This window comes from Drosophila guanche, unplaced genomic scaffold (assembly GCF_900245975.1).
Source record: "Drosophila guanche unplaced genomic scaffold, DGUA_6, whole genome shotgun sequence".
Taxonomy (NCBI): Eukaryota; Metazoa; Arthropoda; class Insecta; order Diptera; family Drosophilidae; genus Drosophila; species Drosophila guanche.
Window position 1 is genome coordinate 1,900,517 of NW_022995756.1, and position 18,753 is coordinate 1,919,269.

At 43.4% G+C, this 18,753-nt stretch overlaps 3 protein-coding genes across 3 annotated transcripts; 1 reads left to right on the forward strand and 2 right to left on the reverse strand.

The window, feature by feature from the left end:
- Positions 1-34: 34 nt before the first annotated feature.
- On the reverse strand, positions 35-12,712 carry LOC117590121 (mucin-19). Its single transcript, XM_034282485.1, has 4 exons — positions 11,950-12,712; positions 971-2,421; positions 662-910; positions 35-596 (listed from the first exon to the last, which is right to left on the reverse strand). Exons 2-4 carry the CDS (start codon positions 2,414-2,416, stop codon positions 468-470), a joined length of 1,824 nt encoding a protein of 607 aa, XP_034138376.1. The 5' UTR covers positions 2,417-2,421; positions 11,950-12,712; the 3' UTR covers positions 35-467.
- A 212-nt stretch (positions 12,713-12,924) lies between these two features.
- LOC117590123 lies at positions 12,925-14,030 on the forward strand. Its single transcript, XM_034282487.1, has 3 exons — positions 12,925-13,010; positions 13,155-13,411; positions 13,475-14,030. The coding sequence occupies exons 1-3, from the start codon at positions 12,940-12,942 to the stop codon at positions 14,002-14,004; spliced, it is 858 nt and encodes a 285-aa protein (XP_034138378.1). The 5' UTR covers positions 12,925-12,939; the 3' UTR covers positions 14,005-14,030.
- Positions 14,016-16,654, reverse strand: LOC117590120 (nuclear pore complex protein Nup93-1). Its single transcript, XM_034282484.1, has 4 exons — positions 16,450-16,654; positions 16,208-16,394; positions 14,770-16,148; positions 14,016-14,706 (listed from the first exon to the last, which is right to left on the reverse strand). The coding sequence occupies exons 1-4, from the start codon at positions 16,608-16,610 to the stop codon at positions 14,043-14,045; spliced, it is 2,391 nt and encodes a 796-aa protein (XP_034138375.1). The 5' UTR covers positions 16,611-16,654; the 3' UTR covers positions 14,016-14,042.
- Positions 16,655-18,753: the final 2,099 nt, after the last annotated feature.

Here is an 18,753-nt window from a genome sequence, read left to right on the forward strand (position 1 = left end):
ATCTCCTCCGTTGCATCCAACTCAATTTAAATAATTAAAAAGTAATATAATTATTTTATTTACAATTGTTTTTGTTTCTCTTTATGTGCTCTAAATGGGGTATACAAAGGGTGGTATGGGGGCTGGGCAAATACTTTAAATCCAAAGATCAGCAAACAATCAACTAATACATAAACATCGAATCATCCATATAACAAACAATTCTATTCGCTGGAAAAGCACAAAATCAATCATTCGATCCAGTGTATAAGCTGGAAATCTTTCGATTGGTGGTACCATTAAAACATTTTCTGGGGGTGGGGTGTAGCTTAAACATAGATCTTTCTCTCCTATCATATAATGTGTTTTGGATATAGCAAAAATACAATTTGATTATATTCATTTGTTTATATGGTTCAGTTCGCTTCACTCCTATCGACATATTTATTGTGTATACATTATAAAACTAGGTTTCGGGATCATCTCCTTTAGAGCGTGGGCAGATTGGCTGGCACTTGCTCCAGGAAATTGGTCGGAAACTGCCCCTGCCGTCCACCCGCCTCTCCAAACAGCCACTCTTCGTTTATCCTATAAAGCACTGTAACCAGTTCGTTCTCCTATTGAGAAAGCGATCGAGAGATTAAGAACAGACATTTAAAAATAACAGCTGTGGAATATTCACCTGCAAGGGCAGATCTCCTTCGACCTCGCCGGGGAAATTATACAAACAGAGCGCAGTGTGCTCATGTTGCGTTTGCTGCTGTTGTTGCTTATGTTGCTGTGGTTGTGAATATGATTGTGACTGACCCGCACCCAAAGGCACTTTGATGTCCACATAAGTGGCAGGGAAAATACCCTCGCAGCCGGAGCGCGTACGTCCTCGAATCCATTCAGGCGTGGGCTGCTCCAGCAGATAGATTTTCTCGTTCTCCTGCAAGAGTCGTTCGGTCAGATGGCATAAATATGGGATGCGGCGTCCTTAAACACTTACCCTAAAGCTAAGATCACCCTCTTCGACACCGTCAAAGTCGTATAGGGCTATGGCGTAAGGATCAAGCTCCTCCTCGATGTAGCCTGAGCTGCCGTTGCTCAAGGCCATGGCATCCACTCTGCCCGCAATCACATCCAGCATCGAGATTCCCGAGGCTCCACTGCCAACAGATGGGGGAAGTGGTGGCGGGGCACCCTTCGGCATGGGAGGAGAAGGTGGGTTAAAGGCACCTACGTAGCCGGGTGGCATTCCACCGACGAACGGCGGAGCCCTAGGCGCTTTCGGCTTCTGCGAAATCTTCGGCTTGATGATGGTGGGCATGGCCAGCGACTGTATGGGGGGCAGAAGGCTCTTGCCATTGCACAATGGATTGTCTGACGTGCGTATCTGATGGTATGTCTGATACGTCTGTCGCACCGCTGCCGAGCCGAAACTGTCGACCGCGCTATGGCCGGCACTGTCTACAGCCTCCCAGGGATCTAGCGGACTCTGGGTAGCTGGTCGGGAGCGGTGGAAGTCGTCCTCGAACCCACTTTCCGGCTGCGAAACGCTGCCGTTGTTGGGTGAACTGAAGTTGCTGTCCGAGCTGAAGCTATCGACACTCACGCAGTCGCTGTTCGACTTCTGCGTGAAGGTGGGCGACGAAGGCGGCGAGTCAAAGCTGATGAGCTGTCCCTCAACCGCAGTCCCATTGCTCGTTGTGTGAGAGTAGTGGGAGCTGCTGCTGCTGCCAGTTGTGGTAGTTGTAGTGGTGGCCGTATTCCAGGCAGCGTTCCAATCCGTGTTGCTGAACGACCCACTGGCCGACGATGCGACTGCAGCTGCAGCTGCTGCTGCTGTGGGTGCCGCCGTCCCGGCATGGCCGCTGCTCAGGCCGTAGACTCGACTCTGCACTGCGGCCTTTGAAGCAGCAGACGTTGTTGTAGACGGAGTCTTTTTGCGGTGGAAGATGTTGGAGATGAGGTTTCCGCCGCCACCGGCCGACGTCGCTGATGTGCCAGTGGCGGCAGCCTTATGGCCATTCATCTGAACTTGCACCTTCGGCGGAGGCGGTCGCGGCGGTGGCATCTTCCTTAAGTTGCCATTTCCATTAGCAGCAGCTCCTCCCCCTCCCCCTCCAAAGGGATCGTCGTCCCAGTTGGTGGTCGGCGTATACCGCGCCTGGGGGAACTTTCGTGTGATGCTGGAGCCCGTCTGCTCCTCAAAAAGATTGTTGTTGGATCTTTTGTGCTGCGCATTCAGCGACTGTTGCTGCAGCGGCCGCTTGGGAGGCGGAGGAAGCTTAATGGTGAACTTCTGCAAACTTCCACCAGACGATTGCTGCTGCTGCAAGTGCTGCTGCTGGAGCTGTAGACGCAGCTGATCCAGGCTGGCATTCGCTCCATCCGCAGCGCTCTGTGCACGCGCTCCGGGCGGGGCTGGCGCTGGTCTCGATGGAATCGTCATTTCACCTGCAAAAGAGAAGAACCATTAAACGTCTCATTAAACATGCAACATGTCCCCCAAACATTACGGAGAGGATAAGCTATGGGGATGCGGTACTGGAAGAGTCGTAAGGAATTGTGTTCTCACATCTTTACCTGGGCGAGCCCCAAGTCTGAGGTGCTAAATTCTACTCAACAATTTTCTCAAATAAATCCGAAAAAAGTTTAACATTTTTTATGTTTCCTTAGTTTTTGGGGAATCAAAAGGAAACCTGTAACTGTAGCCAGGGAAAGCCGATTTAGCCGATTGGAATATATGTATGTATATCTGATTCGGGGCCACCCCTTTCGCAGGCTATTCCAGGCCATGCAGCTGTTGTAGATTGGTATGTACACGAGAACTGTATACAAAATAAGATAAGAATTTCGGCTAGGAGCCCATTTGATAAGAAGCGAATTATGGCCAAGACCTATAGATAAAATAGCTTCAGGCATACAGATAACCACAAGTGTCATTAGAGCTGGAGAATCGAGTGATTCATTTGATTTCTATGAGCAGAAATCAGTTTTAATCAGAAATATCATAAAAGAGGGCTCCCTATTTCGCCTATCAGCTATAATACACCGAGCACTCGACAAACTAGAGATCGCAAAACTAATACAATTATAATAACAGGCATCCATCGACAGGCCCCAAAGAAATGCTCATTTAAAATAAATAAAACATGCCATGCCTCTTCGTATTTTGGGTTTCTCTCAGCAGAATTTATGTCACTTCATCTCATTAAGATGGAGAGCTACACAAATGCTTTTTCTGAAGCAAGCTATTCTGATATAAACAAGGGCATCTGTGACATCAGAGTAGAGTGGAAACAAATGCCCAAATGAATGCCGGAATCACACAAAGTAGTAGAATAAGTAGGTGGATTGTGGGAGCCAAACTGTATATGTTGCAGTAGTTGCCTCATGCTTCATGCCCCACTTGCGACAGACTTCTCCCGGAGCGGCGCTTTCGTGCCCGGCACATGACGGAACGAACCCAGACTGTACAGCATCTCTGAGAGTGCGCACAATAACTGGGGGAAGCATCGGGGCACAATGGGGCATTGATAAGAAGAGCCGCCCGCTGGAGGGAAAAACCATTTAATAATATTCTTATCAAAATTTCGTACGACGAAAAAAAAATATTGGGCCTCTGTTAGATACAATATTGAAGTGTTTCATTCATTAGAAATACGTTTAGCAGACAATTGCCATTTAGAGGAATGGTTGATGGATGATGATGCCTGTGATTGACATTCCCCGTGCGTCATTTCGAGAGTATTCCCCCGTGCACTCGTATCTCAGGGAGGGAGTCAGTTCCTGGATCTGGCACCATAAACAATTTTACGCAATTCGGTATCCGCCTCTTGGTATGGAATGCGATCGGGGGGTGTATTGCAAGTTGGCCAATAAATATTTTTTAATAGCAGTGTTTGGAAAAATTTATATTATTACTATATTGTATGTTTGTTTACATACATAAAACGAGAAGGAGATACCCGGGACTCAGTACTACATCTGTACCTTAGCGGTTATTTGTCAAATTTTAAATTTTTTCCTCATCTGTCATCTACATCTACAACACTTCTCACACCAACACGCTCCTCTAGCTCGCCGCCCTACCCTAAACCCACACACTGCAAACTCACGGCAGAGGCAGCGCCCGCACACAAAAAAAAACGAGAAGGGACGTGTGAGACGCTTCTTACGCGTCACAACTTTTATACCCGGCACTCAGTACTACATCTGCACCATAGCGGTGTTTTGTCAAATTTTAAATATTTTCTTCATCTGTCATGTACATCTACAACACTTCTCACACCAACACGCTCCGTTAGCTCGCCGCCCTTCCCTAGACCCACACACTGCAGACTCGCGGCAGAGGCAGAGGCAGCGCCCGCACACACAAAAAAAACAAATATAAGCTGCGGGACAGGGTGGGTTTAGCCACTGGAAATTAATTTCTTCATTCTGGCTATAATAATGGCTCAATTTGGTGAACTGATAGATATGGCCATTCCCTACGGAATGGCGTTTTTAGTTTTCTAGTTTTAGTTTTAGGTTTTTTTATCTTCAAAATTGTAGATTTGGGAGGTTTTCGCCCTTTTGCAGGGGCGGAAGAGGGCGTGGCTCATTTTTTAAATACACTTGTAACAGTGTGAGAATACAGAATACAGAAGTCTGGATGCAAAATTTGGTGGCTCTAGCTTTTATGGTCTCTGAGATCCAGGAGCTCAACAAGACGGACGGACAGACGGACGGACAGACAGACATGTCTCAATCGACTCGGCTATTGATGCTGATCAAGAATATATATACTTTATGGGGTCGAAAACGCTTCCTTCTGTGTGTTACAAACAACCGTTATGCGCACAAATACAATATACCCTATTTACTCTTCGAGTACCGGCTATAAAAAATATGTACATATATCTGCATGTTGAACGCCTTCAAACGGGGAAATTCAAATTGAGTCTCCAATAAACACAACAATCATCAATGGTTCAATACAATACCATCAATGGTTCCTTTAAACATTTTTGGTTTTACTTATAAGAACGAAGATAAACTGGTTTGTTTCTTAAGGGTAAAAACTTTCCAACTTTCATCTGAATTCATAAACAATAACGATGAGGAGCACACCCAACAAATAATCGTTGCATGCCAAATTCATGTAAATCGCTCGTTTCTTCCATCAAAGACCTTAAAATCAACAATCAGCAAGAACAGCGAGAGAAAGAAAACGAAAATAGGACCGGATTTGTGTTAGACAGTGTTTCACTGAATGAATGACTGACTGATGCTGACGCTAATCACCGACACGTTGCCACCATTCAGTCCAAAAAGAGAGCGGGGAAAACAAATAGTTACAGTTGCAATCTAATTAAAATCACCTTCAGAAGGTGGTGATGATAGGTGGGAGGGTGGCATGGCGGTACTGCCTGCCCCTCACTCATACACCCATCAGAAAGAGGCACGTACTCGTACAGTGAAATTGTTGGGATTCTGAATGCCAATTTAATCATTTGCTGGCCCTCTCCCCCGTCTTAGCCGCCTCTTGCACATGTGTATGTCTGCTGTGAAGAACAATATAATCCTAAACAGACGCACAAATACAGTGCAAACTCTTTCGACGGACATTCATGTAACACTGTGTAACGTGTGTGCCCTTTCAAGGCAAATTTCACTGTGGAAACCTATTGCAGACTAGCACTGATGCCCCCTGGCATATGGCGTCAGTAAAATTGATCTGTAATCGCTTTTAATCGCCGATGTTTGGTCAGAAGTAATCCTAAATAGAGATAGAACTGGAATATAATGTACACATGCACCGCTAAAGCGAGATTCTCTACAATCCCAATTCGAATCACTATGAGCTGTAATCATTTTCCGCATCTTTTGACACTCGTTTTAATACAGAAAGGAGATTCCATTGAGCTCACGATGAGATAAGACCTTCCCTTCTCTCTCCTCTGTTTTGTCTTTGTTCTATCAGTTTCCTCCCCTCGTAGTTCTACAGCTTATTGATTTTGTCTGCTTCAGTATAAGAGTTGACGCTTGAAGCTTGAAATCAAAACTTGAAATAAGCTGGTGGGACCTCCGATACTTGGGTGCTTGTAATGAAGCCCATTATGGCTCAGTGGTTGTATTTCGATGGTTCAAGCTCAAGTGATAAAGAGGAGGTTTCAGTCAATGCCAAAAACCGGGTTTCCCATTATCACAGAGGGGAGGGATAACATTAAGCTGTGAAAATGCCCTTTGCTAAATGTTTTGGTTATTTCGCCAAAAAAATAGACGCAGCCAACTGATTTCCATTGAAAGTATAAAACATGTAGATGATTTATTAATTTGACAATGTGTGTGTGCGTGAATGGGATGTCGTTTTATAAATTTTAGTCCTTTAGATTAGAACACTTGCAAGTAGTCACCTTTTACGCTGGCTGTGGTCGGACTCTGACCTAACATCAATTCGAAGCTACCATAAAATCAAGTTGACCGCACGTTCGGATAAGACTCTCACGAACAATGGGGGGAGAAGGCAGATGGTGAAAGATGGAAGAGCAGAACATAAGAAAGTGACAAAGTGTAAGTGTGTGTGTGGGGTGGAGCTGCTGGCTGATACGATCTTCCTCTCCCCAACGATGAAATTGAGTGCAAAGTGAGAGCGTCTCGTCAGCGGACAGACGGTATCAATAATCGAATGAAACCAAATAAAAAGAAAAGAAAAGAAAAGAAGGAGCATTTTAAATAGCGATTTACATGCTCCATTTTAATGAATTTGTTTTGTACGCTGTACGCGCGGCTTTCTGCTGTTCTCCCCCAATCTCCGAGCATTTCCGTTTGCAGTTTGACATTTTATAGACTGTCACCGTCTGAGATGACCTTGAAAGCTTTTTTTTTTAGATACATTATATAGGATACCCGCTACCAAAGCTTATTTGTAGGTACATTTGTACATACAGCTGTAAAAAAAAGAATAGCACCACCAAGTTGCCCAACTCACATTTTTAACTTTCCCCTACAAATCTGGGGAATAACTAAAAAAACTTTTTTATAAGGTTTTTAAGTTATTTAAGAAACTTAATTGAAACTGGTAAAATTAGGCGAAAAAAAAAAATAGCACCAATTTTGAAAAAATGGATTTAAAATTTAAAAATTGACCAACAAGTAACGAATTTCTTAGTTAACACTTTTGAACTATTAATTCTAAATCTGTATTTATCATTAAGTATTTAGTTCAGTGTCCTCTTTTGGCAATAACAGCTGCTCAACGTCTTGGCGTGGAATCCACTAAGTCCAGGCATCGCTTTTGGGGAGCTTTGGAGCAGTACTCTTAAATTTGTTCTCAAAGTGATCCGACAGTAGTTGGCTTAAAATGCCTTAAACCATGAAGAAAAGTGTGAAACACGTGGATCAAAACGATCTATAACCGCTTCTAGGGTCAATAGAATGATTCGTGAGAGCAAGAGGATTCCCTTCAAGCCTGCTATCAAGTTTAAAAAAATAGCCTAACATAAAAGCGACGGGCTAGAAAGTTCTGAGCACATGATGTTTTCAAGGGAGCATGCCAATTGGACATCCCTATAATGGAGGAAAATTGTAATGTCAGATGAGTAAAAATGAGTTTTGAGGAGTTTTACTTACTGAAAAGGGATCTTGATCATACTTAAGACGTCCAAGGAACACCAGTATACCACAAAAACCATTTAACATAAAATGTGTAGTGTAATGGTGTGGGCCTGTTTCTCCTACTATGGAGTAGGGCCAATACATTGACTATAAACCATCATGGATCAGCACGTGTCCTTAAATATCATGGAGATAGTAATGCTACGCTTTGCAGAATACGAAATTCCACTCGTATGGGCCTTTTAAACGGAAAATAACCCCAGCACGAAAGCAAAGGAATGGTTCGGGGCCAACACTGAACGTGTTAAAGTGTCCTGCACAGTTGCCTGACATAAAACCCATCGAACCCATCGATTTTTAATCATTTTATTGAAACTTCCTACCAATTGATCAAAATCTCTGTAAGTTTTTACGTCAAATATCAATTTTTTGCTTAGGTCTCGCTTCCTCGCATTTCCGAGCTGTCCACGTTCTATTGTAATAATTATTATTAGCTTTGACGATAGAAACAATGAAATATTAGCCAAAACTAATAAATACGTAGTTTATACAAAGTAAATTCTTGGAAATTACGAACATTGACTTTAAGCAGGGCTTATGGTGATATTATTTTGTTCGTCATATTTGTGGTATTTTTTCTTAAAGTTAAAGAAATATATATGAAGACAGAAATTTGAAGAAAGGTAACACTTTTTTATTAACAAGGATACTCAACTATATGGAAAAATTAAAAATTTCAAAAAATTGCAACATTAATGGTTTTATTTTTGGTCAAGAACAAAATGTGCTGTAGTGGTGCTATTATTTTTTTCGCAACTGTACATAAATAGATATTTTTAATTACATATCGATTTTTGCGGCGTATGCCAACAACAGAAAACACTTTAGTGGGTTCCAATCGCACTTGAAGTCGCTATGATCCGCCCCAGACCACAATGAGGCACAATGAAACAAGAAAGGACGTGTGAGACGCTTCTTGCGCGTCGCAACTTTTATACCCGGCACTCAGTACTACATCTGTACCTTAGCGGTTATTTGTTAAATTTTAAATTTTTTCCTCATCTGTCATCTACATCAACAACACTACTCACACCAACACTCTCCTTTAGCTCGCCGCCCCTTTCCTAGACCCACACACTGCAGACTCGCGGCAGAGGCAGCGCCCGCACACACAAAAAAAACAAATATATTCTGCGGCAGAGGGACGGCAGAGGCAGAGGCCGAGTGAAGCGGAAGAAGAGTGTGAATGAGAGAATGTGAAAAGAACAAAAAAAGCTGCGGGACAGGGTGGGTTTAGCCACTGCAAATTAATTTCTTCATTCTGGCTATAATAATGATCCAATCGGATCCCAATTTGGTGATCTGATAGAAACGTTCATTCCCGACGGAATGGCTTTTATGTTTTGGTTTTTAGTTTTCTTTTATCTTCAAAACTGTAGGTTTGGGAGGTTTTCGCCCTTTTGCGGAGGCGGAAGGGGGCGGGGCTAATTTTTGAAATACACTGGTTTCAGTGTGAGCATACAGCAGTCCGGAGCCAAAATTTGGTGTCTCTAGCTCTTATAGTCTCTGAGAACTAGCCGACAAACAAGACGGACAGACGGACAGACAGACATGGCTCTATCGTTCGGCTATTGATGCTGATCAAGAATATATATATACTTTATGGGGTCGGAAACGCTTCCTTCTGTGCGTTACATACAACCGTTATTCACACAAATACAATATACCCTATTTACTCTCCGAGTACCGGGTATAAATACAAAGGCACGGTACACAATGCGTTCCATTGACCGCCCTTGATCAAAGGTAACCTACACGATAGAGGAGCGGCTCTTCGACGCCCTCATCTGTCGCAAAAATAGCAAACGGGAGCGGGTAACCACATCAGGAGGCCTCCCGAGTCTCAGCGCCACATCAATAAGAAAGGGAGAGCGAAGACGACAGACAACAGACAACGGACGGACGATGGCACTGCGTATCGCCGATGAAGCCAATTGAATTTATTGCCACGAAATAAAAAGTTAAATGAACCTCAGTATAAAAAAACACGCTTCAATTTCAGCCCATCGGTTCTAGTATGCTTTTTTGACCTGCCGCCGAATATAAAACATGCATAAATATGTACATATGTATGTGATATGTACTCTGCCCATAAAGAGAAAATGAGTAATGAGTGGGAGCTCGCGATGCGTTTGTAGAAATACAAAATATTACAAAGAGAACAAAAATTCAATTAACGTCAAGCCTTTGACTCGAGCGGATCATGGGAAACAGAGAAGATGAAAAGAGAAAGAAATAAAGCGCTTGATATGGAGATGGAAACAGAGCCATGCTGTGTGTGTGTGGCTTTGAGGTTGGGGTTACATTGAGTTAAGGATCTATTAATTGCTCGAAATGAATGGAGAGAGGGTTCTTCAATCAATTTCGATATCAGTAAGTGAACTCTCCTAATGCTACCCATGAACCTTAAAGTAAACAGACACAGCTTGAATCTGGCGTCACAGCAATTTAAACAAATCTATACAAATATTTGATCATCACATTCAGCATTTAACAAAAACAAGTCAGAAAACGTCGCCGAAACAGACCATATGTACTTATGTATGTATGTACATATGTATTTATGTACATCCATATGTTTAAACAATACACAGGCAAAAATGTATATGGGTTTTGTGAACGGAATAGCTTTATAACGAGTCGAAATACTGGTCTCAATTTAAATTTTAGTAGGCACTTTGCCCCAGGAGATGAGTTCTTCTAACAGACACAGGGAAATGAGTCTGTAGAGTATCTACAGCTTCGGTTCGAAGTTGGCTCTTCCCATAGAGGAAAAGCCCCGCTTAGAACTAAGTAGAGGGAATGAAGGAGGAAGAGAAAAACGCTGGAGAGGTAAAATAAAAATAGCAAAATAAGCCGCATCATTCGGCATTGTCAGCACGTTTCTCGGTGCGTCGTGCTTATGGGTTATTCTCCGTTTTTTTCCAGCTCATGCAATTCATTCCATAACTTATTGGCATGCATTCGTAAATATGTACATTGTATGTGTATGCATTTGTCATGCATAGGTACATGTATACAATGTATATATGTACATACGTACTTATTTCTTACAGTAGCTATTTTCTAAGCAAACAGCGATCTAAAATTGCACGTTCGACTACCCAAAACAATTGCATGCCGAGCTGCTGCATCAGAGAGTGGGAGCTTGTTATTCTCTCTTGCTCTCTGTATGGTGCGAGGCTCGCCATGTGGAGGGGACAATTTCACGAATTTGGGTCAAAGTTAAATACAATCAGAAATGAAAGCTTACGCACTTGAGTGTGTATAAGTGTACTTGAAAGCATTTCAAATCCTTCACAGAACAATGCTCTTTTGAAAATATATTGAACGGTCATTTGTTCTGAGCAGAAAGTACAAATTTCAATGACATGGATGCATTTTTTTACTTATGTATGTACATATGTATGTATTTATGTATGTATGTAGCTCGATTCGCTAAAGCGAAGAAGCTGGAGAGTCACCATGCCCATTCCTCTCTCCCTGCGGACAGTTCCACTTCTCATACTTTTTGATAAAGGCTTCCCATACCGTTTCCTGTTTTGAACAAGCCGTCGGTTCGGAGAACAATTTCAGATATTGTACCACATATGAATGTAATACATATGCATGCATTTATATATGTATATACATACATATGTATATACTCTTTAAAGAACTTAATCTCCGATGCATAGGCGAGGGGGATGGACGCCATATGCCGATCGGATGGAGTCACTGGCATGGAAAATGTGGCAAAACAGTAAAAGCAACACACCTGCTGCGCCTGAAAGGGACAACAAGAAAATTAAATTCCTATAACTTTGGCTCTGTCTCTAAACGAAGTGTGTGGAAACGAGTGAAAGGGTGGGTTTTGTATGGAAGAGCTTCAGGCAAACAAGTGCACGGCAATGATGGAGCGATTACATATGCATGCACTCATACTCATATATGTATGTATGTAGATATGCATACATGCATACATATATATTTATCTTATCCATAAATGTCGCTGAATTCCTTATCGCTGAGGCGTGAACAAACAAACAGTCGGGAACTAGCGTAGCATATCGGGTTTATGCAACAACTGAAAGTCTCTTCTCGTATTACCAACCCCACGAACAACACACAGCTCAGGCAACCAGGCAAACATTTATTTAATTAACAAATACGACCTTGAATGGAATTTTAGTTAAGCAAATATCCTGAATACACTCCACCGATTCAATAAATATGCATTAAATGGGGTGCGTGCGAGATTGGCCAAGTTAAGAGGGTGCAGATTGCAACAATCTTCAATGGGTCGAGCCAAGCTAAAATGCTAATGGGGAGCGAGTAACTAACCTTTTCAAGATACGCACAGATGACTTTGATGTGACTCTCTTTGGTTGATGCGTTCCAAATGATGTGCTGCAGAGCCGCTAAAGGACCGTCAATCTTCCAGTCCAGTTTTGGCTCAGGCAAAAAATGACTAATGCCTCTGCTCACGCATACGACACACACAAACAGTAACACTCACACAGTACACCGTGTCCAAGCTTAGTTGAACGGCATCAACTTTGCACCTCTGTCTTTCCTTCTCACTCTCACTTTACGGCTTTCAAGGTAGTTAACGAGAGGTGGTTTGTGTGTGTGTGTGTGTGTGTGTGTGTGTGTGTGTGTGTGAGTATGACAACCACAAAGTATCCAAATACAAGCAGCTGCAAATGCAGGAGCAGGCCAAAAACCGTTGTAGGAAGTGCCGCCTGCGACGCAGCTGCGCCTGTAACAATTGTCGTCTGCCTTTTTATCTGCCTTTTTCACTTTCCAAACGGACTGCGCGGATTGCAAAATATGTAAATTTTGCTTAATACTTTTGTTTAATTACCCACACGCACACACACCTGGGCACGCATTCCCATATCAGAGAGGCCAACAAAAACCGAAATTTTTGTAGCGACTTGTTCTCTGGTCCCGACACGTTTATGGAGCGACTAGTAACAAATTAATAAAATCTAGTTAGCGCTACTTGCTTGGCTTGCCTTACTTTTATTTTATTTCAAATGGACGTTTGTTTCAACGAAATTTATTAAACATTTATTTGCGACGCGACGTTCTTGACTTTTTAATATCGATAGTGTTGCTTGTATATTGGTATCGAAATGTAAGATATATCGATCAATCAAAAGGGAGATCACACAATAAAAATATCCTAAAAAAAATATGTCCTGTAGTCTATTGTTTTTCCCATGGTGTCCAACAATGTTAATATAAAAGCTGCCATTCAACATTTTCTACTTTTGAATCTTGAAAACAGCGTGCCCTATGTGGATGTATCTCAATTGTGTGCACACTATGTTGGTATTTTCCAAATCAAATCATTGCGAAACGCGAAAACGAGCAGCTCACCATATTCGGCAGTCAGTGTATGTATCGATATTTTTTTTTAAAAAATGTAAAATTATGATTTTCTAATGGAAAGCGCACGCAATTCAATTTAAAAAATTCACTTTTTAAAAAATTTATTTCGAATTTATCCACTTACAACACCTGTTGCTTTCTTTCTTCAGGGTCGCAATCCCAAAAAAAAAGAGATATGAACGCCTTCGTTGCACTGTTACAGACTGTCCCGAGAGTGGGCAGCAAGACTGCAGTTCTATGTTCAAGTTTCCCACTAAGCCGGAGGTAAGGCTGAAGTGGATAGAGAATCTGGGCCTGCCAAAGGACACTACACTGTCGAATCGCCGGGTGTGCCGGCGACACTTTGAACAACATTGTTTCGGTAATGCCAAACTGTTTGCCTGGGCTGTGCCAACTCTCTTTGTGGGTAAGCCGCTCTTAGTTACCACCACTACTAAAGGATATATTCTGATAAACGTTAGATTTTCAGGCAAGACTGCGGGACTGCATCATGGCTATGCAAAGAAGAAAATGTTGGTGAGAAAGTGCTGCATCAAGGATTGCATGACAAGATCGCCACCCGGCAGATTGCACTGTTTTCCCACAGAGACACAGCTACGGAAAGAGTGGATGAGGCTGTGCAGTCTTAAAGAAGGAATAAAGTGGCCCTTCATATGCGGCCGACACTTTCGTCCGAGTTTTCTACCCAAAAAGAACAGCAAATTGCCAAAGCAAGCCTTGCCCGAACTGAATCTTGGAAGTGAAAGCAGAGATCCTTTGGAATGCGACTCACAGAGGAGCGAGACTGAAGGTCAGGGAATCGACGAGGGTGATTCCAAAGGGACTGATGGAAGAGAGGCCGAATCCTGTCCAAATTGCCAGACAAGCAAACGGATCAGCACCGACTTGCAGCAGCAACTCGCTGCTGCTCGGCTTAGAATCGAAGAACTTGAGCAGCGGCTTCAATATCACGCGTGCAAGGAAGAGGATGAAGAGTACATTTTTATGCTGATGAAATAAATAGAGGAGAGTTCTGTGGAGATTAACATTATTTTATTCTAATTCATCATCAGCTCCAGCTGCATCAGACGTTTGTTGGTTTCATAGGGCATGCGGAAAGGCATGCTAGCGGCGAGATTGGAAAGGGCTTTGGCTCGCACTAGCAGTTTATGGAACTGCAGCTGATCCGACGTACACATTCGCGTCTTCAACCGGTTGTACTGGGTGAGTGTGATGTCCATGGCAGCCACCATCACGTCGGGAATTACCTTTATGACCTCCCCGCTGAGTTTCTTGATGTTGGTCAAACAACCATCCACATCATCAGTGGTATTCGGCATCAGCTTCGTGTGCTGCAGCTGCTCTACAGCTTGGGCTAGCTTGCCCTCATGATGGAGGTCGAAAAAGACGAGCAGAAGCTGCAGCAGTTCAAAGCTGCCCCTTATTTTGGGCTCCACTTCTATACGGAGTGCTGCCAGAAGTCTGCTAAATCGATTAGCTTCGTCCCTAAGACGTGCCCGCTGTGATCCCTCCTGCGGCGAGAACTGCACAACCTGTGCCAGCAATATGTTAAAGTGCTTCAGCGACAGGTTGTAGTTGCCAGCCAACTCGTAAAGTCGCACAGCCATTTCAAAGCTGCCTCGCGCAACCAGCTCTTCTGCGACCAGCGAGGCCATGGTGTTCGTGTCAAACTCCGGGCAATCAAACTGGCGAAACACTCCGCTGAAAGACAAGTTAGAGATGGCGAGTTGATCGTGGGGGGACACGGAATACAGTCGAACTCACCCTGGAACCGCTTTGTCCATATCAGTCATACGCTGTCCGAATATCAAGTCGAAAATGCTGGTATCCAGCACGCCGCTGCATACCACCAGATCGCAGACGCATGTCAGGAACATATTTCGTCCCTTTGGATCCCGCAAGTTACGCAGCGCGAAGTAGTAGTTAAGGACCTCTGTCGTATCCGTGCGCTCGAAATGCTTTGCATACAGACGAACTAATCTCGTCAGATTGAGGCGGCGTAGTGGCTGCGGGTCAGCGATGTCGATGGATAGCAATGGTTGCGAGACACTGCGGGCTCCACCCAGCACTCCCACCTCGTGAAGGGCAATGGCCATGTGGACGCCGTGAACACGATGGCCACTGCGGGCCAAGAACTCAATCGCGGCCTCAAACAGGCCGACCAGAACCAGCGTTTTAAAATAAACGTCAGTTTGGTTACTGGCATGGAAATGTTTCTCGCCATACTTTTCCAGGATCTCCGACTGGAGCCTGCCATAGCCGCCGGCATCCCCAGGACGGAGCATCGCCAGCTTAATCCATAAATAGTCGTCGATGGTCTTCGCCACCTCGCCGTGCGACTCGTTGGGATCGCAACCCAGGATGAAGCAGTACACTGCCTTCTTATAGGCATCGGTGGAGTTCTTAATCTTGTTGGCGTACTGCAACTTCAGCTGTGTCTCTGTCCTCGAATTGACGGCGCCCGCATTGCGATCCGCTATGACCTGGGCAAAGTCCTCGTAACTGGAGCCGGCTTCGTGCAGGAATTCCACAGCCGTCGCTGCTGCTCCACAGCGCATTGCATAGTAGACCATGGGCCACAGTGGCTTGTTGTCCAACGTGTCCACTAAGCCAATTGTGTGCTGAGCGCTGAACCGATTGGTCACGTATGCGCGTACCAGTTGATAGCTATTGCTTGAGTGTGCGGCCCCCACCAGGGTGCACATGTAGAGCTTGTAGCGCCTTTCGAGATACGATTTGGCGTTAATAATGAACTCGGGCCGCTGCTGTCGAATTTTTATGGGGTCAGTGTGGATGGGCTCGTTCACTTGCGTCACTGAGGCCAATGTTAACCACATGTCCGTCAGCCGGTCATCGCCAAAGCTGCTGGACAACAGGGCGAACTTTTGCACAAGATTTGGTCGGTGGGCGCCCTTCAGCAGCAGTTCGTTATAGTGATGCAGCTCCTGGGCGTAGACAAGCTCCATTTGGCTGAGGCAGCTGCTGGGCGGTAAGTTAGGATCGAGGGTGATGTGCTCTGGCAAGCGCTGCAGGTCAATAAAGTTCTGCGAGGGCCCAATCAGGGCATCCAGCAGCCGGGTTTTCTCCTCATTCCAAGTGCTGTTCAGGTTGGCCCACTTCTGTTTGCTCACCGTTTCACTTATCTGTTGAAGACGCCGGCGAATGGAGTGGATTCGAAGTGAATGCAAGACACTGTACTCACGTTTTTATTGGTGTCTTCAATCACAGAAAGAATTGCGTTCTCGCGCTCATTTTTCAGGAACGTGCACACATCCGACACATCAGACCCAACCGCATCGACCGGCTCGAAGGTTTTGCGTGCATTGAGTGCCTCCAACTTCTGGGTCAGCTTGGGCAGATCTATGCCCTTGGAGCCGAGCAGTATATGCCTGCCACAGAAACATGATCAGCCTGGGATATTGTTTAAGGAATTGCTTTACTTACGCTTGTATATCTTTGTTGCTGGATTGAGTTACTCGTGAGTGGAGCTGTGTGGTAGCCTGCAGCACTTGTTGGAGCGTACGCTCCACCTGGGGTAGCTCATACTCGGCTTTCGCCTCATTTGTCAGGTTCTGGGCACGCTGCAGCAATGTATTAAAATCCATTTTGGCAATAAAAGATATTAAATAAATGTAAACAACAGCGTGAGCGTGAAGTTATCGATAAAATAGACAGACCTTCGGAAATTTAACGAAATATACCCTTGCATTTTCAAAATATACTGTAAATATACCGTAACTCTTAAATTATGTTCCTCGATTTGTATGTTCTATTTGATATTACTAGCTAGTTAGGTGTCTCCGCGCTAAAACTATAGTTTTATCCGATGTATCAATAAATTCTTCACAAGATTGGTTAGTATTGACGACTTCCTTTCCTTGGAATGTTTCTAAATTATGTTTAAAACTAAAAAGGTCAACCACCAAAAAGAACATAAAACGTTACGTGAGCGGGAACAATTTGACAATTTGTTGCTTGTCAACCGGAATGTATCCTGAAAAAATATTCTTAAATGTATCCTAAAAAAATATCCGGAAAAGTATTTAATATACCTTAAATGGTCACCGTGAGCACTAACACTAACCAAATAGTATAGTAGATTGTTAATTTGAGCCAAGCGAAACGTCACCGCTGAATGTGCGTCTCGAAGTCCCAGGCCTCTGCCAACGTCGCAGCTACAAGAATTAGTGCGTGTAGAACACGCAGCTAGAAGTCTCAGCTACATTTGTATAAGTGCGTGTAGAGCACGCAGCCAGAAGTTCCAGCTACATTTGCATAAGTCGTGTAACCAATGATTTTTGAGCGCTCCAAACCGGTTTTGATTCACACGGACACTGCAAGTAATGTATGTGTTGGTGCGCTGACTTTCTGAAGTGCGATGGAACAAAAATTCGTTTTGATGATTTTATTTTGCTTTCGGGGCTTGGCGTATGAACCTGACCTGCCGCAACATGTGCAGAATGAAGGGTGGGGATTGGTGGCCGGACCCTTGGGGCACTAACCAAATAGTATATATATGTATATATATATATATATATATAGTGGTTAGTGCCGTGAGTGTGAGCGCGGAACTATCGATAACATATACGGAAATATGGCTTCTAAAATTACAAAATAAACCGAATATCATAAATCATTTTCTTTGACTTTGAATTTCCTTTTTATATTACCAGCTATGACTCTCATCATTAATCTATAATTTTATTCGATTCATCAATATACATTGAACTCAATTTCGTTGGTAAATTAACTCGAAATTATAACTATGACTATGACTGATGTTACTGCTTCCCTGGAAATGGTGATATGAGCGCAGGCAAATCCGTTATGGCTGCCACAATTTAAACGAACGATGTACGATTGATAAGAAATAGCCCAGTTCTCCACATGCGATTTGAAACGACAAAGACGACGGCTGTGTTGTATATCATATATGTATGTATATTAATTAAATAATTAAATTAAGTTTTGAGGGACATACATTTACATCCTACATATACACTAATAACTACACGTTATATATCGATATCGAGATGCTGAGTTTTTTGAGTTATTTTGTTTACAAACAACTACACGAATACACGGTATCAACAGCAGCACTTTTTCTATTCTCTCTCGCTCTATCGTTCTCTGGCCTCAGCCTACCTCTCCGGAATGCAGGGGGAGGAGCTGACCACTAGAATCAGGAGACAGATTCGATTCGATATCTTCTCTTCGATCCATGTAGCACTTTAATTTTGTGTGAGAAAGTTTAGTATACAAATTGGGGCACCCACACCCACGCACACACACCCATCCATCATGTGTGTGTGTGTGCGTTAGTAGCGGTGTTTTGCGTGCATCTTAGCAAGGTACATTAAACAGAAGGCAGGGCTCCGACACGCCGCGAGAGTTATACAGCCTAACCTTCTACTTAATATATCTTACATGTTTAGTTTTTAGTTTTTCTTTTTTGCTTTGTTTCGCGTTTCGCTCTTTGTGTTTTGTTTTCTGTTTTTTGTTTTGTTTTATTTATTTAATATTTTTAAATTAAGATTAAGATAAAAACCTAATTATGTATCTTGTCATTTACGCCTTAAGTAAGTTCGATATAAAATTAGATGAAGCAGCAGCACTTCCAGCAAATAATACAAATAACATAAAAATTACAGCAGTACAGGGTGTGTTCGTGTTCGGGATCTTTTCTTTTAGTTTCGTTTTTATCTCTTCCTCATTCTTTTATAATCAATATTTTTGTATGCGTATGTA